The sequence below is a fragment of the Atractosteus spatula genome, chromosome 26 (assembly GCF_055471065.1).
Source record: "Atractosteus spatula isolate fAtrSpa1 chromosome 26, fAtrSpa1.hap1, whole genome shotgun sequence".
Classification (NCBI taxonomy): domain Eukaryota; kingdom Metazoa; phylum Chordata; class Actinopteri; order Semionotiformes; family Lepisosteidae; genus Atractosteus; species Atractosteus spatula.
Genome location: NC_142731.1, coordinates 8,419,943 through 8,435,969, shown reverse-complemented (window position 1 = coordinate 8,435,969; position 16,027 = coordinate 8,419,943). Strand labels below are relative to the sequence as shown.

Sequence of the window (16,027 nt, the reverse complement as noted above, 5' to 3'; positions counted from 1 at the left end):
AAAGGGCATAACTAATAACAGGCTTGGACAACTTTATTGTCTTCCCAGGATATAAGCACTTTGAGTCTATCTCAAGGCTCAGTGCAGGAGTACATCCTGAAGATATTTTTGATATGATGCCCTGGTAGGCAAATCTACAAAGAGGTCAGGATACAGCGGTCTCAGAATGTATCCGATTTCAACTTCCTCACAGTCGGGCTATTTTTGCTTGTAGGTATTGTGCCACAAATGTTGTGATTTCTTCACTGCTGTATGTCATGAATTGTTTCCAGCTGGAGGACTCTTAAAACTCCGAGCTAGAGTAAGTGTTTGTTTCCAAAGTGAGGGTTTCTCTAGTGAGGTAAAGGACCCTTAGGCGGTCAGAGCTTTTCTAAAACAGTTCAAGATCTACTGTAACTCTTACAACAGGCCTTCTGTTCTAGGTGCTGAGGATCTATAAGACAACCACATCTACTCAACTACGATTCTTGCCTCCGAGTCTAACTTTGAAAAGAAAAATATTCTGTATTTAGTGAAAATCCAAAGCAAGCGGAAACATTTACAACAAGCAGAGCATCACTATTTTTCTTCTCTTTAGTTAAATAAATCCTTAAAAGTAATTACCATGCACCTAGTTCTTGATGTTTTTACACACTCCGTCCTCATCATTGAGATTGTAAGAGATTCTGTTCTTTCAACCAGAGCTACAGAACATTAGGTACAGATGCCTTTAGGAAGAATGAGTTACATGGCTTCCTAATGTTGAGTAATTGGTGCCCTCAACAAATACAACACTGATATGGACTAAACAAAATGTACATTCTGGACCATGTGGCTCGGTTCTCGGTCATTGCACAGGGGTCACATTTAGCAATGTGGAAACATATCAGTTTCGACAGACACAGCCCCTCACACAGAGGCAAACTAAGATCCTTCGGCACTGCGTTGTTGGAACCCAGATTAATTCCAGAGTGGTTGTTAAACATTCATAGACGCCTCACAGAAAGGCAATCAAAACATCCGATGTTTTGGATGCTGTTTCTGTGACAAAAGGTTAAGGATGATGTAACACGGTCATTACCCCTCCACTAATATGTGCTGGCAAGTGTGGAGACAGTACAGTATGTAAACTGATGCTCTGACGCAGACGTCAGTGAAGATGGTGTTTACTGAACTGAAGAGCTGTGTTGTTGAACGTGTGGGAATATGTGTTGAACATGTGTCCCACAGCCTTTCTACAGAAATCCAGCCATGTGACAGATTACGTAGGAGAGAATGTCAAATCCAATCAGAGAAAAAGCCAAATGGATTGCTTCGTCCAGTGGCTTGTTTTCCCAATTAATTCCCTCCTTTTTTAGCTTCCCGCTTAAACATTCAAAACATATATAAGGTAGAACGATCACAGCAAGAGTGGAAATGATGAGAAACCAAGCAAGATCACACAGCAGAGAGGTGCTTGCTACAGAGAAGTGCTCGGACCAGGACTGTTTCTGAATGTCTGACTTTAAGGAGGTCCAATGAATTGTGTGGAATTCATGCAGACTGGAATCAGACCCTAGGTTCTTGCCCTTGTTAAAATACTGTACTTGCTTTTAAGAATGTTATTTTTGTGAGGGGAACACGTAGAGGTCAATACTCTGCAATGTTAACTGAGAAAGTCAACTACATCTTTAGCAGTAGAGCCTAATGATGCGCGAGGAATAAGAGAGAGGTAGTGCTGAATTATGCACAGAATGCTTTATGTTTCAGCTAAGTGGGGGGAAAAAAATCTGCTGTCAAATTAAATTAAACATCTTCCAAATCCCAGACATTGTTAAAAAAAGACTCTACACCCTTCCCTTCTTCTACATAGTGTTCCCTGAGCAGATCTTGAGTGAGTCTATGGGTACACAGAGAATCTGCATGAACCCCCCAGAAACTTACAACAAAGTCTTTTCAGCTGCAACCCTGCCAATCGCTGAGGTTTGGTTCTTTCAGGACCTTAAGAGCTGCCAGACGCCTAGAGGCTGTGGTGCTGTAGCAAGTGATCTTTTTTAAGACATGGGCCTCGGGAAAAGAAATGCAGCCATCAGGGACAAAACCAGTGCTTTTTATTTGCAGTATGAGGAATCAATGCACAGCCACCACAAAACAAAAGCCTAAGGTCCTCTTTGAGCATCTTCCAAAGTTACTGACTCCAAAAATTCACAGATTCTATCCTGCACAGTCCATGCTGGGTATCTTCCTTCTCTCTCTGGTGAGATTGCACAACAGAAGATCTGCCCTCAAAACAACAACTTTCTGCTTCCTGGTTTTTAAGTCATCACCTGACCAGTTGTCTTCTCCCCAACGTATCAGGTGATGGCAGCTCTTTCAACATGGCAATCTGGGGAATGTGATTCGGACATGATTCTCCATCTTTCTGGACCTACTTCTTTCGTACACACTGAATGTATATTTACTTTAGCCATAAAAATTAATGAAGCCATCTATTCAGACAATTCACATCCCTACAAATGCTTTATTCCATCCGGTTCTGTTTAATAGCATTCAGCCTCCATTCAAACCTTTAAACTGGATCAAATTGAGTGGAGTTAGGCGTACTGATTCCTCACAAAAAAATTAACAAAACGACTAAGCAAAATGTCACAAACGAGAGAAAGAAATGTAGCCCAAATGGTTATATTTCTCATAGTCTCATTGTATTGTACAAGTTGTACAGGGAACAATCTCACCCCCCCCCCCCCCCAACTCATTATTGGAAATCCTCTTTAACCCCCATAAAAAAAATGGTACTCAGTCTATTTAGAGTAGCCAATCAAGCATAACGTTCATGCTTCTGGGACTTGGGTGGAAACTAAGGCGACATGCAAGCTCCACGCAGACAGGTGCTCCGGTCCAGAATCATAACTGGGAGCTGGAGCGGTGAGGCAGCAGAGCAAAGTGATCATTCTGTCAATGTGCCCTGCCTCCACGCTGCCCAGCTTACCAGTCGCCTCGTGTTTGTCGTCTTTTCAGAAAAAGAGCAAGCTACACTACCACATTGCGGTGATTGTCAACTACCTGGGACACTGCATCTCACTAGGAGCTCTGCTGGCAGCGTTTGTGCTTTTCATGCGGCTAAGGTAAGTCTCATTCTCCAGTTTTTCTGCCTTCCTAATTTGAGCAGACCAGATCTCCTTCCTCAGAATGCTTTCAATTCACATCGAGTGGCTGTGTGCGCCCTCCGTAACGGCATCTGACAGCTGAATGGCAGTTCCAGGCGAGGTGTTGTCAGAGAGCTGCTGAGACTTTTTTTTAGACTCCCATGGAGGTTGAGAAAAGGTTGGATCATGGTGATGGGGAGAGGGAAGGAGGGGGGTTGGCTGATGATTCTCTAAAAGCTTTCCTGCTTCTGCATTGGGCTAGCCACTCAAAAGCGGTAGGGATTTTTTGATGCATGAATGATTCCGCTGTATGATATGGCTGAGCTGTCTCTGTACGGTCAAAGTGTGTCACATGAATGACATTAGCATGCTCGGCAGTGGTCTGGAAATGTGGACAGCTTCATGGGTGAAAAATCCTGATCTTCTTCTGCACCCCACTTTAAATATCTGACACTCAATATATTATAATCGTGTCCCTTTTTTTCACCTGCGGAATATTGCCTGCTTTACAACGTCCCCAGACTTACCCTGACTTGTCCCAGTCAAATGCTGAGAAACCAGTCCACTCCTTTGTTGTCTCCAGATCAGATTACTATAGACTTCAGTGCAGTCAAAATTCAGATGCTACAATTTTAATCATATTCTATAAGCACATCACTCCTGTTTGAGCCTCCCTGCACTGGCTTCCTGTGACATTTAGGACTATTTTCAAAATCCTTCTCCCACCTTTGAAAGCTCTACATATTCTGGCTTCCTGCTGCCTGAAAGACTTGCTGAGCCATTACAGAACACCCTGACAGCACAGCTTGTTGGAGTCTGGTTTGCTATGTGTTCTCATGAAAAAGTGCCATAATGTGGATTAACAGATCTTGAATATTTAGGTGCCCAAACTTTGCAATGCTCAGATTACTAGTCTTGTTTTTTTTTAAATTACATTTCCTGGTTTTTAATATAACTGTGCATACTTGTTTTCCTGTCTATGTTTATCTGTGTTATCATGGATTAATTGCGGTTTCTTTGTTCTGGAACGCTCTAAATTACCAACATGAAATGCATAATATAAAATACATATACAATTCAATTATTATTATCGCCTGTTTACACAACACCTAATTCACTGAAAACTATTTTTTATGACAAGTAAACCTGGGTAGAAACCTATTTTTAAACAAGCTCATTGGACAATGTCCAATGTTGGAAATCTATCAACATCATGGAGCAAATATTTATATGACTTTGTATTTGTGTTTCTTTATACAGGTCTTTATAAAATTAATTTAAAACAACTTGTCATGTGTAATCTTTATTTTAAGAAAGTCTGATGAGTATTCTCAAGGGCAGCTTTTTAGACCACTAAGGAAAAACATGTATTTCAGAAACCTTTCTGTCAGATCCAAAAATCTGCTTGTAATTTCACAGTTTGATTTTAATTTAGTAGGTGCCTCCTGCAATAGAATTGGTTTTCATAACAATCCAGCCTGGTAGGTTAAAAGAGAGCCATTGTGCATCAGCATAGTGGAGAATTAAGATGCAAAGATAGCAAATAAACAAAAGTTACACTCAGCGATTGCTGTTTTTTCTTTTAATAATTTATTACCAACAATTCACTAATTTGCCTAATGATGATCTGCATTGACATTTCAGGATGGGAAAATAACATTTATTGTTAAAGCTCAAATGTTCACACTTCATATTAAAATGAACTCCTAGCGAATTCTGAAGTTTGTGCAGTGTTAGAAAAAAAAGCTAAACGTATAGATTTTTTATAGAGTTAAAAATCCAACTTTGGTGATTCTTGGTTTTAGACTTTTTTTGTTTTACAAATAAATAGGTGTGAAACCTCCGCTGTCTGATTTGTAAAATGAATCACTGGCCCACTGCTTTGTGCTTCTCAATTCAGTTAGACACTAAACCTCCTCTGGAATCATGTAAGAGACTTAATGTCACAACGTATAAGCACGTAAATTGATTTTCGCAGCTGCTGACAAGGAACACGCATTCTCTAGCTAATCGAATATAGGTACAAATTACAGTCACTTGACTGGGCAATATGAGATTGTTTCATAGATGGCTTTTCATAGTGTGGTAAGCTTTTCAAGGACACCTGGCTACCACCCCACTGCCATACAAAACTATTGTTACAAACAGCTGTTGTCTATTTAAGATATGTGTTTGAAAGCCTATGACAGTAAAGTACAGTACTTAACATAACTAACAGTGACTTGAGGAGATTGTGCTGCTATATTGGAAAGCACATGAGCTTTCATCCTATACAATAGGTCTCATTTTCTCTATCACATCTCAATCACATTAATAAAAAACATCGAAGATTAGAGTTTGTGAATGGCTGTACGTCTTTCAAAAAGGTCAGACCAAATTAGGCTTTCTTTTCTACCTTTAACAGAGTTTACTGGGTTGCCTATGAGCAAGAGTACAGCAGGATGAATCAAATCTCTTTTTAAACCGTTGTAAAGCAGAGGAAGGTCATGTTCTGAAGCAGAAAACAAACCCCGAGAACCACAGAAAAACAAAGTGAAGTCGGGCGACCGGTGAAACACTGCTGAGCAGACATACCAGGGCATGGTAGGATTGATCCCAACACGACACATCTTGAGATGTAGGAACCGAATATGCTAAAAAGTAACTTACTGTAGAAACACTGAAGCACATATAGCTGAAACACGTCTCACACACTGTGACAAAAAGGAACACAGCCTAGTCTGGACGGCCTGGTTGAAACCTTCTAGCAGGTTAAATCACGGGTATCTGAAATTCCTAATAACCTGGAATTCTTATCCAGCAGGTTAAATCACGGGTATCCAAAATTCCTAATCACCTGGAATTCCTGTGTAACAGGGCTCTGTTGGTATGGGTGGAGTATAAGTCTTTGAGCTGGAAGGCATTGGAAACTGGGATGCATGGCCAGTTTTCTGGCCTGTTGGGTTTGGGCTTCTGCCTGTTTGCCGTGTGGCTTCAGGGCCGTGTGGGAGGTACCTGAGAGAAGACAGCCCAGCATCTGTACATGCTCGAGTCATCAGCAAAAAGGATTACACAGCCTGCAGCTGTCAGGCTTAGGGGTCTTTGCTTGGGTGTAAAACACCCAGTAAGATTAAAAAAGAACTCTTAACACACCCTCTCATCACTTCATTCAAATTGTTCAATAGGAATAGGCAAGAAAGTGTTTTAGTACAATAGGTTTCCCTTTTGAGGTTATGAAAGCTAGAAAACCACTTTCCATATATTAAACCTCGTGAAATAATGGACCTTACACTCACTTCCCAATTGACATCTTTAATAAGACACTCCTTCACTATTATAAATGGGTAGAAATTAATAGAAATTAATCAAGGGCCCTTTGACTGATAAACACAAAGGGCTCCACCACTGTTGTATACGTTAAAAAATGAATTAGTGCTAACCATTATAACTGCCCCGAGAGGGGTGGATGTATTTGTGAGTCAGAGAATTTAATACGACCTGTTTAAATAATAGGGTTTAAATAAACTGTGGAAGTGCATTTAAATCTCAGAACAAGAGGTGCTTCTTTACACAAAAAGTTGTGGGAGTCCTAGCTGCTTTCATCATGGCATCATGGCTACATGAGGTCCTTTGATCACTTAGCCCCCAAGAGCTGTTGCTCTTGTGTTTTTAATCACCTTTGTATCTCATGTTTAAACAACCCAACAAGAGGTGCCGTTCACTCTGCTCTGCAGTTTAGTGGCACAATTTCATCAGGGCACTCACAGAGCACAGAGTGTTGTGGAAAGTAAATGGAATGGATATTAAAAAGCACAAGAAAGAGACGTATATTACAGTAATAAGAACAGCCAAGAACTTTAACTAGAGCTTTATCTAAGGATAATCTGCTACCGGAACTACTGTGACAGGACATTTCATTGAACTGTACTTTAAGTCGAGGAACCTCCTGAAAGACTGATGCTTGCGAGTTGTTTTTGAGGTTGTTTTTTTTAGCTGTGGGCTGTTGGGCCCTACTCCAAACAATGCAGTCTTCCATGACATCACTACTTCCTTTCCTTGAACTGTATCTCCTGGGCAGGACTATCAAAAACTGCGTTCCTAGAAGCTAATATGAGGGCACGTTAGACGGACAGGTGTGGCATGCAGAGAAAGCTCATAAAAATGTCATTCAGGAGCAGCTGCTTGTATAATCAGTCACCACCTAAAACACCGCACCCCAGCATCATTTTCAAGCTTTCCCACAAGCAATTCACGTCTTACAGTATTGCTTAATCACCTTATCCCTTCTTCTGTCCCACTTCTTATCTGGCAAGCTTACACAGTAAATATCTGCACAAGAAATCCTCTTCATGTACAAGGCGCATAACAAAAGTCTCAAATGCCATTTCGCGTGTTGTAATCATTTTGTCTGGGACTTTATAAGCTTCTTTGCAGGCATTAACCTTTCTGGGAAAACACAGGGAGCACACAGCCGTTACCAGAAAACCAGGGCATAGATAGGATCCCTAGTTTTCCTTGCAGCCCGACAGCTGTGGTCCTGTTTTTATCATATTTGTGCTGGTGTTGCTTGTGTGGACTTGTTCTGTGGAGTGTAAGCTAAGTTCTGTCACACTTAATTTACCCATGCAAAAAGAAAAGCAAAAAAAGCATTTAAAATGCATTCTCTGCAGGCAGTTTGGGCTTTATTTAGAGAGCTGTTTTCCACGGCACACTGCATTGCAATGTGCCTTAATCAGGTTTAGAAACTGAAGAATAAGGGCGCTTCACCCTAGGACCACAAAATACCATTTAACAACATTCCCTGTAATGTGAAACTAAAGAGAAGCCAATATTTCTGTGCGTTTATTTCCTTCTTAAGTCTTTATAATAAAAGACACATCAGATTTATCTTCAGTGTGATACTTTAAACACAAACAGAGACCTTTTGAAAAGGATTATATTACAATTCTGCGCATTTACCCTGATAATGATTTTCTGTGGTTCTGTGATACTCCCATACATACAGAATTGTTGCATATGTTGACTTTCATGGAATGTTTAAGGGAGCTCCAATTAAAGCAAATATTGGTAAGGGGATTAAAGATAAGTATTTAATCTACGTTTCATGAAAGCCCCCAATAACATTTACTGCTGCTATTGTACAGTACTTAGTCTTTTTTCCTGCAGAGTTACAGATCTGCATTCCACTTGTCGACATGTTGCTTTATCACTTTATTCAAACATCTCATCGGTGTTTCAGCGGTACCTTTCAGGCATAAATGACTATTCACTGTCTGTGCTTCAACACCGAAACCACCACAACAACAAAAAAAACAACCTAGTCTGTATTTAAGTTTGCTGGCAATCATGACATGGATATACAAACACCCAAAAAGATTCATGGTTGGTACAGGTTGGCTGCAACCTTCTGATTAGAACTGTCAGCCTCTACTTCAATACCGAACAGGACACCTCTTAAACAGACATAGGAGGTGCAGAAAAAAATGCTGTTTTAATTAGGCATCAATCTCTGTCACACCGAACATTCATAAGTTGTTTTTATCAGTAGAAAAATTTAAATTAAAGTCCATTCAAGAAGGCCCGGTTTTATAGCATTTGGATTGTCTTTGATGTTTAAACAGGATAAAGGCAAGTAGCAAATGCAGCCACATGGTCCTGTATGGAATAATGGGCAGAGGCCAACTCTCTGATGTCCTCCAGAGAGATTGACATATTGTGAAGTGTGAGCACATCAGTAGGCTGTTACAGCAAGAATTGAAAGCAAGCTATTCCCACTGCCCTCATCGCAGTGTTCGCTGTTGGAGAGAATCAAGATATCAGTGCTGGTGTCTGAAGAGGCTCCAAGGCCATGCAGAGAGGCAGCGACTGAAACCTCTTCTCTGAACCCTCGCCTCCTACCCACCCACAGAGTTCTCTTCCTGTCGTGTGGCGTTATGTGCCCCTTGCCTGCTCCATTCATGCGTTGTTCTGTGCTCCGATTGTCACGTCTCCACACACGGCCCTTGTACTCTCACAGTAGGCAATGAGAAAATTAGATGCTTGCTGTATTTTGAGTTCTCAAGATTTTGAATTTCCACAAACTTGAAAATCCTGTTTTAAATCTGATTTGCAACTTAGTCATAATAGACCCCGTGAGAGAGAAAAAGATTAAAAGCAAAAAATAACATAAAAACTGTCGCATCAATAAATACAGTATAAAATACTATTATGTTATATAATATTATATACATGATTATTTTCAGATACACGCAAGACGAACTGAGGTTATCCTCTGTGGTTTGGCGATTCTGTACTAAAACTGGACTAGTGTTGCTGTGCAGCCGAATGGAGTAGGAGCATTAGCAAAGTCAGGTGAAAGGGGCCCCACAGGTCCTGCTTTTCAGAAGAGATTAACCGAGAAGAGGATAGCTTTCTATTTTAAGGTCACCCTGACCAAGAGGGCAGCGAGAGTTATGGTTCAGATTACGAGGCAATTCATAAAGGAAAGAGGTGTTTAAGATTTAGCGTCTCCCCCCCCAAAAAAAAACTGCACATGTTTTGTGGTTCTTTGCCAAAAGAACAGATTGCAATCATCAAGCAGGGTTTGTAGGGATGAAGCTGCGCTGGTGTCTGTTCTTCTCTGTTAGGTGTTTATGCTGTGCTTGGCGGTTTTCTGTGCATCTGCTGCTCTTTGCTTTGACCATCGGAAGGATTTGTCTAACAGGAGCAGCAGTGTTGCTCAGATGAATTGAGGCACGTGCCTCATTATCTCTAGTAGAGTCTGTAGCCAAGCAGCTCCTAATGAAGAATGTCTCAAGATGAAACAAGCTCTCCTTACCATGGGCGCTGATGGCAAAAGGCACAGGATTCTTATACCCTTCTGCTAATCTGTCTGCATTGCTTTCAGAGATTAGATAAGACTTTATACATCCTGAAGGGAAACAGTGGCCCAGCCCAAGACAAGCAAGACAGACATCAGAATAGACTAAAATTAAAATGACTACAACGTTATGCAACATATGCTAATAGTCACTGTCAAACTAAATAAAAGATGTGCAAAATGCACATAGATATATATATATACAGATTGAAAATACCTCAGTATAAACAGTATATTAATGCAGTGTTCATAGATAGATGAGCAGATGAAGGGCTAACAGGCCCAGCCTAGGGCAGTGTTATACACTCTGACAGCCGCCGGGAGGAAGGACCTGCAAAAACATTCCCTTGAGCACCGTAGCTGGAGCAGTGTGTTACTAAAAGTGCTCCGCTGTCTAATAATAGCCCCATGTAGCGGATGAGAGGCGTTGTTCATGATGGCTGTGAGCTTGGCCAGCATTCTCCTCTCCGCCACCACCTCCAGGGGGCCAAGACTCAGCCCCAACACAGAGCCAGCCTTCTTGATGAGTTTATTGAGTCTATTTACATCTCTTGCCATGATGCTGCTGCCCCAGCACACAACAGCGTAGAAGATGGTACGCGTAGCAGTGTTCCACACACACCAAAGGACCTGAGCCTCCTAAGAAAATAGAGTCGGCTCTGACCTTTCCTGTACAGGGCGTCAGTGTTACCAGACCACTCCAGCTTATCATCCAGGTGTACCCCTAAGTACTTGTAGGACTGCACCACCTCTATGTCCTCACCCTGGATGGAAACAGGGGTCAGCGGAGACTTATTCCTCCAAAGGTCCATGACCATTTCTTTAGTCTTGCTGGTGTTGAGCTGGAGATGGTTAAGATGACACCACTCCACAAAGCTGGTAATCAGCCTCCTATATTCTAACGCCTATGTTTAAACGCCGGAAATTAACACATGGACTAACGCAGCACTACGGAGGGCTGCTGCGATTTGTGTTTCACTAAAAATTTGATTTTGTTTTCCTGCAAAAACGTCGAATCACCATTTCCCGCCTCCATTTAGGAACGACCTTGATTCATTCAGTGCTGCCAGCCTTGTCTGAGCAGAGGAAAGGAAGAAAGCTCATGAAATTTTCCCCGAACTGTGCCCCACTGAGTCACTGGCCTTTTGTCACTGCGGACAGCCTGTGGCAGGTGTACTGTAGCCGTGTTGCTCTCAGCACTTGTGCTTCTCTTACTAACACTGCATGCTCACAGGGTCAGACAAGCCAGTGGAAACTCAATGGACAGCACTGCATGAGAGCTAGGGGAATGCAGGCAACAGCCAGCTACTGAAACAGACCTGGCTCCATCTGGCGATGCCTGGACTGTGGGGCTCCAAACGCTTTTCAGTGCAATACAGCAGCTCCAGCAAAATGGCCTCAAAGTGCCACTGCTGATTTTTCATGTTATAATGCATCGATTGTTTGATACAAACAGCAGGAGACTCCGGCGGCTGGGAATCAACTGGGAATAGCGGCAGGGTTTTGTTTCGCAGCGAGAGGAACATGGGGGGGGGGGGGAATGGAAACAATGTGGGAGCTGGACAGCCAACCGCTAAGCCATGGGTGTGCGGTCTGGCTGCCCTCCATCCTAATTCCAGCCCCGACGAGGTTGTGGCACCTCCACACCGCAGCAGACACGCCCACCCCTTAATACAGACCCAGCAACGACCTGCTGCCTCGCCACTTCCAGGCAGAAGACATGAGAATCAAAAGGAAAAAAACAATCAACCTGCCACATGAATATTTATGGCTATCATGTGGGAGAATTAACCATTCAGGCCATTAATCTTCCCATGGGGAGACAGTACTTTTACAAGAGATGTCACCCCAGACACTGTGCCACCTCATTCACCGATTAAAGAGCCATTAAACGTGTTCACTGTCGGGCTCCTAAAAACACGCTAAAACATGCTTTTCCCGTGAGTATTTCCAGCTTTACAGATCAGAATCTACACCAGTGGTTTCCAATCCCCCCGGTGCACATAACCTTTGCTCAAAGACCGATTTATTTTAGCACAAAAAAACGTTCGCCCCCAAAATCATAATTTGTTGTGTCCTCTAGCCTTTGCATGATCAATATTAGGCTGTAACACGTTTACAATTCACAATCATACCAAAAATAGTCATTTAATGATAAGGTGCAATAACTGGTGTCTTCATAATATGCCTGAATTTAGTTTCTTCTTTGATCTTTGTAGCCACAACTCACAAATCCCAGGTCTCCAGGACACTCAAGGGGAAAGGTGGGAATGTGGTGAGGTTTTGTTCCAAATCCAGATGGCCCAAGTATTAAGGTATCCAAAATGCAAGACACCTGTCATGCAGAAATGGACTCTTAAAGACCCCGAAGGCAATGGTTTAAGAAGCTGGTTCCTGAATCAGTAAAATATGGAATAAAGAAGAGGGTGATAAAGAAGTTAGGCTCTCTCTCATTTTCTCATACCCTTAAACCGCTTACTCATCTCTTAGGCTTGTGTGAGAGCACCAGGTAGATCATTTCATTAAACAAGAGCCCCAGAGTCCAATTCCACCTGTGGCCACTTCTGGTCCTTCCTTTTCTTCCTGAAATTGTTTTATTGACTTATCACAGCGAAGGTCCCTCGGAAGCTTGGAGCCTGACCAGGAGAGTGGGGGACTCTACTGATGCAATAGCCTGGCCTTGGTTAATTAAGAAAATACTCCTGCTCTACCCTTTTTGAACACAAATACTAGAGCACTAGGCATGGAACATGAAAAAAAAACAGAATGCCTTTCCTGTAATGAATCCAAGGTTTTTAATTAGATGATGTTCAAAAAACATGTCCCTTAGTAAACGGTGAATGCTGAGCTGTTAAATGTTATGTGCACTGTATGCACCCTGGACTATAACAGCTATAGACTGTATATTTTCTGACTCCGCAGTCTTGTATGTGATGCAGAAAACCACAGATGCACTTAACGCAAAGTACAGATCTCCCTTTGAAGTTAATTAAGCTTTCTGTCTGTTATTTCAGAGTTGTCAAGTTCTCCTTTTTCAGCTTGGATGCATGACTTGCCTTTGGATGAAAAAAACAGAAAAATAAGAAATTACAAAACTGAAGGGTAAAGTCTTGACCACTGTGAGACTCCACTCAATCCCTGTCATTTGGGGAAAGAAGATCATGATAAGTTTGCTTTTTGACCTTCAGAGCATTTACGTTACAGTCTGAGCAACAGCCAGCCGCCTTCAATACTAAGGTTTCATGCAAGGCAACTGAAAAGCAGCTCATGTCTGTGCGATTTCCAGACTCACAGTTAAGTGGGCCGGAGCTGAGAAAGTCTGTTCTGCTTACTAACTCAGCCATCCTCATTGAACAAATGTTGACTCCCGCATGCCTATGTGAGCATTATTAGTGAGGGGAAATGTCAGTCAGTCAAAGAAGGTTCCACTAATGAAACAGGGGAGCTAGGAAGAGAAATCAAAACAGCAACTGGGACTGAGCCTCAGCAGTGATTCTGAAGGAAATTCGACACAGGAGAAGAGCACTGAATCTTCCAGCTACAGTACAGGATGTCAAAATGGACTGCTTCTCACAAGAAATCATTCAAAAGCTCAAGCCTGAACAACCAGCTGACAGGACAGGATATTGAATTAGTGAGCTTATAGCCTCACGTTCTGCTTTTGATTAAAAGAAAAAAAAAACATGGAGCTCAAGCTTTGGACAAAACCATTGTTTGGAAAAAGGCTTAGATCATGTTAAGAGTTCTGTTACAAGAACGCAAAACCAATTCAATCCACGTGTCTCTCAAACATCAGTTGGAGCCATACCCCAGATGTTAAAAAATATCAAGGGGAATTGAGCCAGGCTGGGTGTCTTTTTGCTGTGAAATAATTTGCAGGCCTGAGTGGGAGATGGCCTCCCTTGTGACATACTGTACAGAAACTGTTTATCTGAGGAGAGTTTTCAAGCACACCATCACTCCCAAGGAGTGTGCTACAGCAAAGGGTCAAAAATAGAATGGCTAACTTTTAACAAGGGGTACCCAAGAATTTACAGAGGGGACTGCATCTGATAGGCACCTGTACGCCTGTTCCCCTCCGAGTTCAAGCCCTGACTATAAGTGGGCTGCTATTCATGAAGACACAGGCACAAATGAAGTAAATGTTCGGTCTGCGTTGCACTCTGGCTTGTTCTTGGCAGAATAACGTGTACAAAAAAAAAGATTAACTCTGTGTACTGCAGAATAGGACACAGGAAATTCACTTGGCACAATAGATGCCAATGCAGAGCAATATATATCACAGCTGTAAAGTTTTTTTCCTCAAACAAATTTCACGTAAGGTACTGTACAATTTCACTGCAGTTAAAAGGTCAACAGGACAGTTGAAAATTGAAAGCAGAGGATGATGGTAATCAGGGCCTAAAAACTGAGGAAGGGCTTGACTTGGGGTTGTTTTTTTTACCTCCTGTATGAGTCAGACCAGGAGGTGTGGGGTTGCTCCAATGTTTTTACAATGTCCCTATAGGAGCATCTGTCATTTTTTTTGGCCTCCTACTGCTTGTATTTGGCTACAGATAATGGCATCTAAGGCTCCCTGGTGTAAAGAATACAGCTCAGTGCCGTTTGATTGTGCTCCACAGCCAGCGATCTGAGTGCTGATGTTAACCGTAACTAAAGAACCACAGGGGGCGAAAACACCGCTGGTGAACATGACGACCTAACCTCTGCGTGCTGCCAGATACCCCAGAGAGACTCGGCTCTCTCCCGCTCAAAAGAGAAGTCACGCCTGCTCATGCTGTCAATTCTGGAACAATTAGCATTACACCTGGGTCAACAGAAACGTGTCACCAGAGCATGTGCCTTCAATCTGTTATGGTGAAGAGGTCTGCATGCAAGGCAATTAAAAAGTGAATAAAACAATTTGGAGGCAGAACACTCCAGTCAAACACTGCAATAGCACTGCCACCTCCCTGTCTGAAAATATGGTCCCTGTGCTGAGATGTTGTGATTCTGGGGAGTTAGGAATCCAGCTGTTCTGCATACCTTTTGCTTTTCCTTGAATCAAAATTGTTGTCATGTTCCATTTCCTCATCTGTGTTCATTCCTGTGTTCAAAAGGAAAAAAATAAATGGCTGTTTGTTCTTTTTCACGTCTACAACAATGCAACAGGAATGTGACTTTGGCCAATGTACAGTATAGAGCCATCCATAAGTGGGAGACCGATCAATTTAATAAATAAATGCACAGATTTTTTTCACAAATTCACAAAAGAAACCACTTCGAAGAGTGTTGGGAATTTCCAAATGTTTTCATTTATAGAGACCTTTTCTTGGTGTTATACAAGATTTTACCTAAGTACCTAGGATGTGTTTTAGACACTCACTGTACTGTATATGCCTCAAGGGATAAAAGCCTTCTCTTGCTAGCAAAATAATGGAATAATATATAATCTTAAAATGGAAAAAATCCTCTTATGCTATAGTTTATTGTGTTTTCAATAGCCATTCTACTATTTCTGCAAGCGTTTTCTTGTATGCAATTGCAGAAAAAACATAATTTGGAGAAATACTTAGGTCTTATCAGAATCATAATCATGGACTTCTAGCTTTAAGTCCAAAACAAAATGATGACAAATAACTTTTTGTATGAAACATGAAGAGAAAGGAAAAAAAGCAAGAAGAGGTTACTTCCGCACTGAAAACCTGAAGGAAAGAGCTGAGAAAAACAACAGGTTTCCGTCGTGAAGCCTCTGTGGGTCATAGGAAGGGCTCTGCTCTTTTTACTGTGTAAAAGACTCCACAGTTGAAATGCAGTGTTTTTCTTTCACCTTCTCAGCATGGAACGAACCACTGCTTGTTCCCTTGCAGCTTATAGTGTACGTTACACTCTGATACAGCTCCCCACTCAAAGCTCTATAAATACAATATGCACACAAAAACATGCACAGTCATAGAGGACTGCAGGCTTCTGAATGCTAAATAGAATTCTTGTGCGACAGCAAGATATGCAAGCTTACTACCATCATGATACAGCATCTAATGGCAATATTCAGGACTGTTTTTCCAAACCCTCAATGAGTTCCAGCAATTTGACTGATCGTTCA

General features: G+C 41.9%; 1 protein-coding gene across 1 annotated transcript in view; it reads left to right on the top strand.

Moving 5' to 3' along the window:
• Positions 1-16,027, top strand: part of crhr1 (corticotropin releasing hormone receptor 1) — an 88,954-nt gene that overhangs the window by 59,660 nt on the left and 13,267 nt on the right. Inside the window, exon 9 of the mRNA XM_088905957.1 lies at positions 2,977-3,083. Coding sequence (XP_088762083.1) covers positions 2,977-3,083 — 107 coding nt within the window. The remainder of the gene's footprint in view (positions 1-2,976; positions 3,084-16,027) is intronic.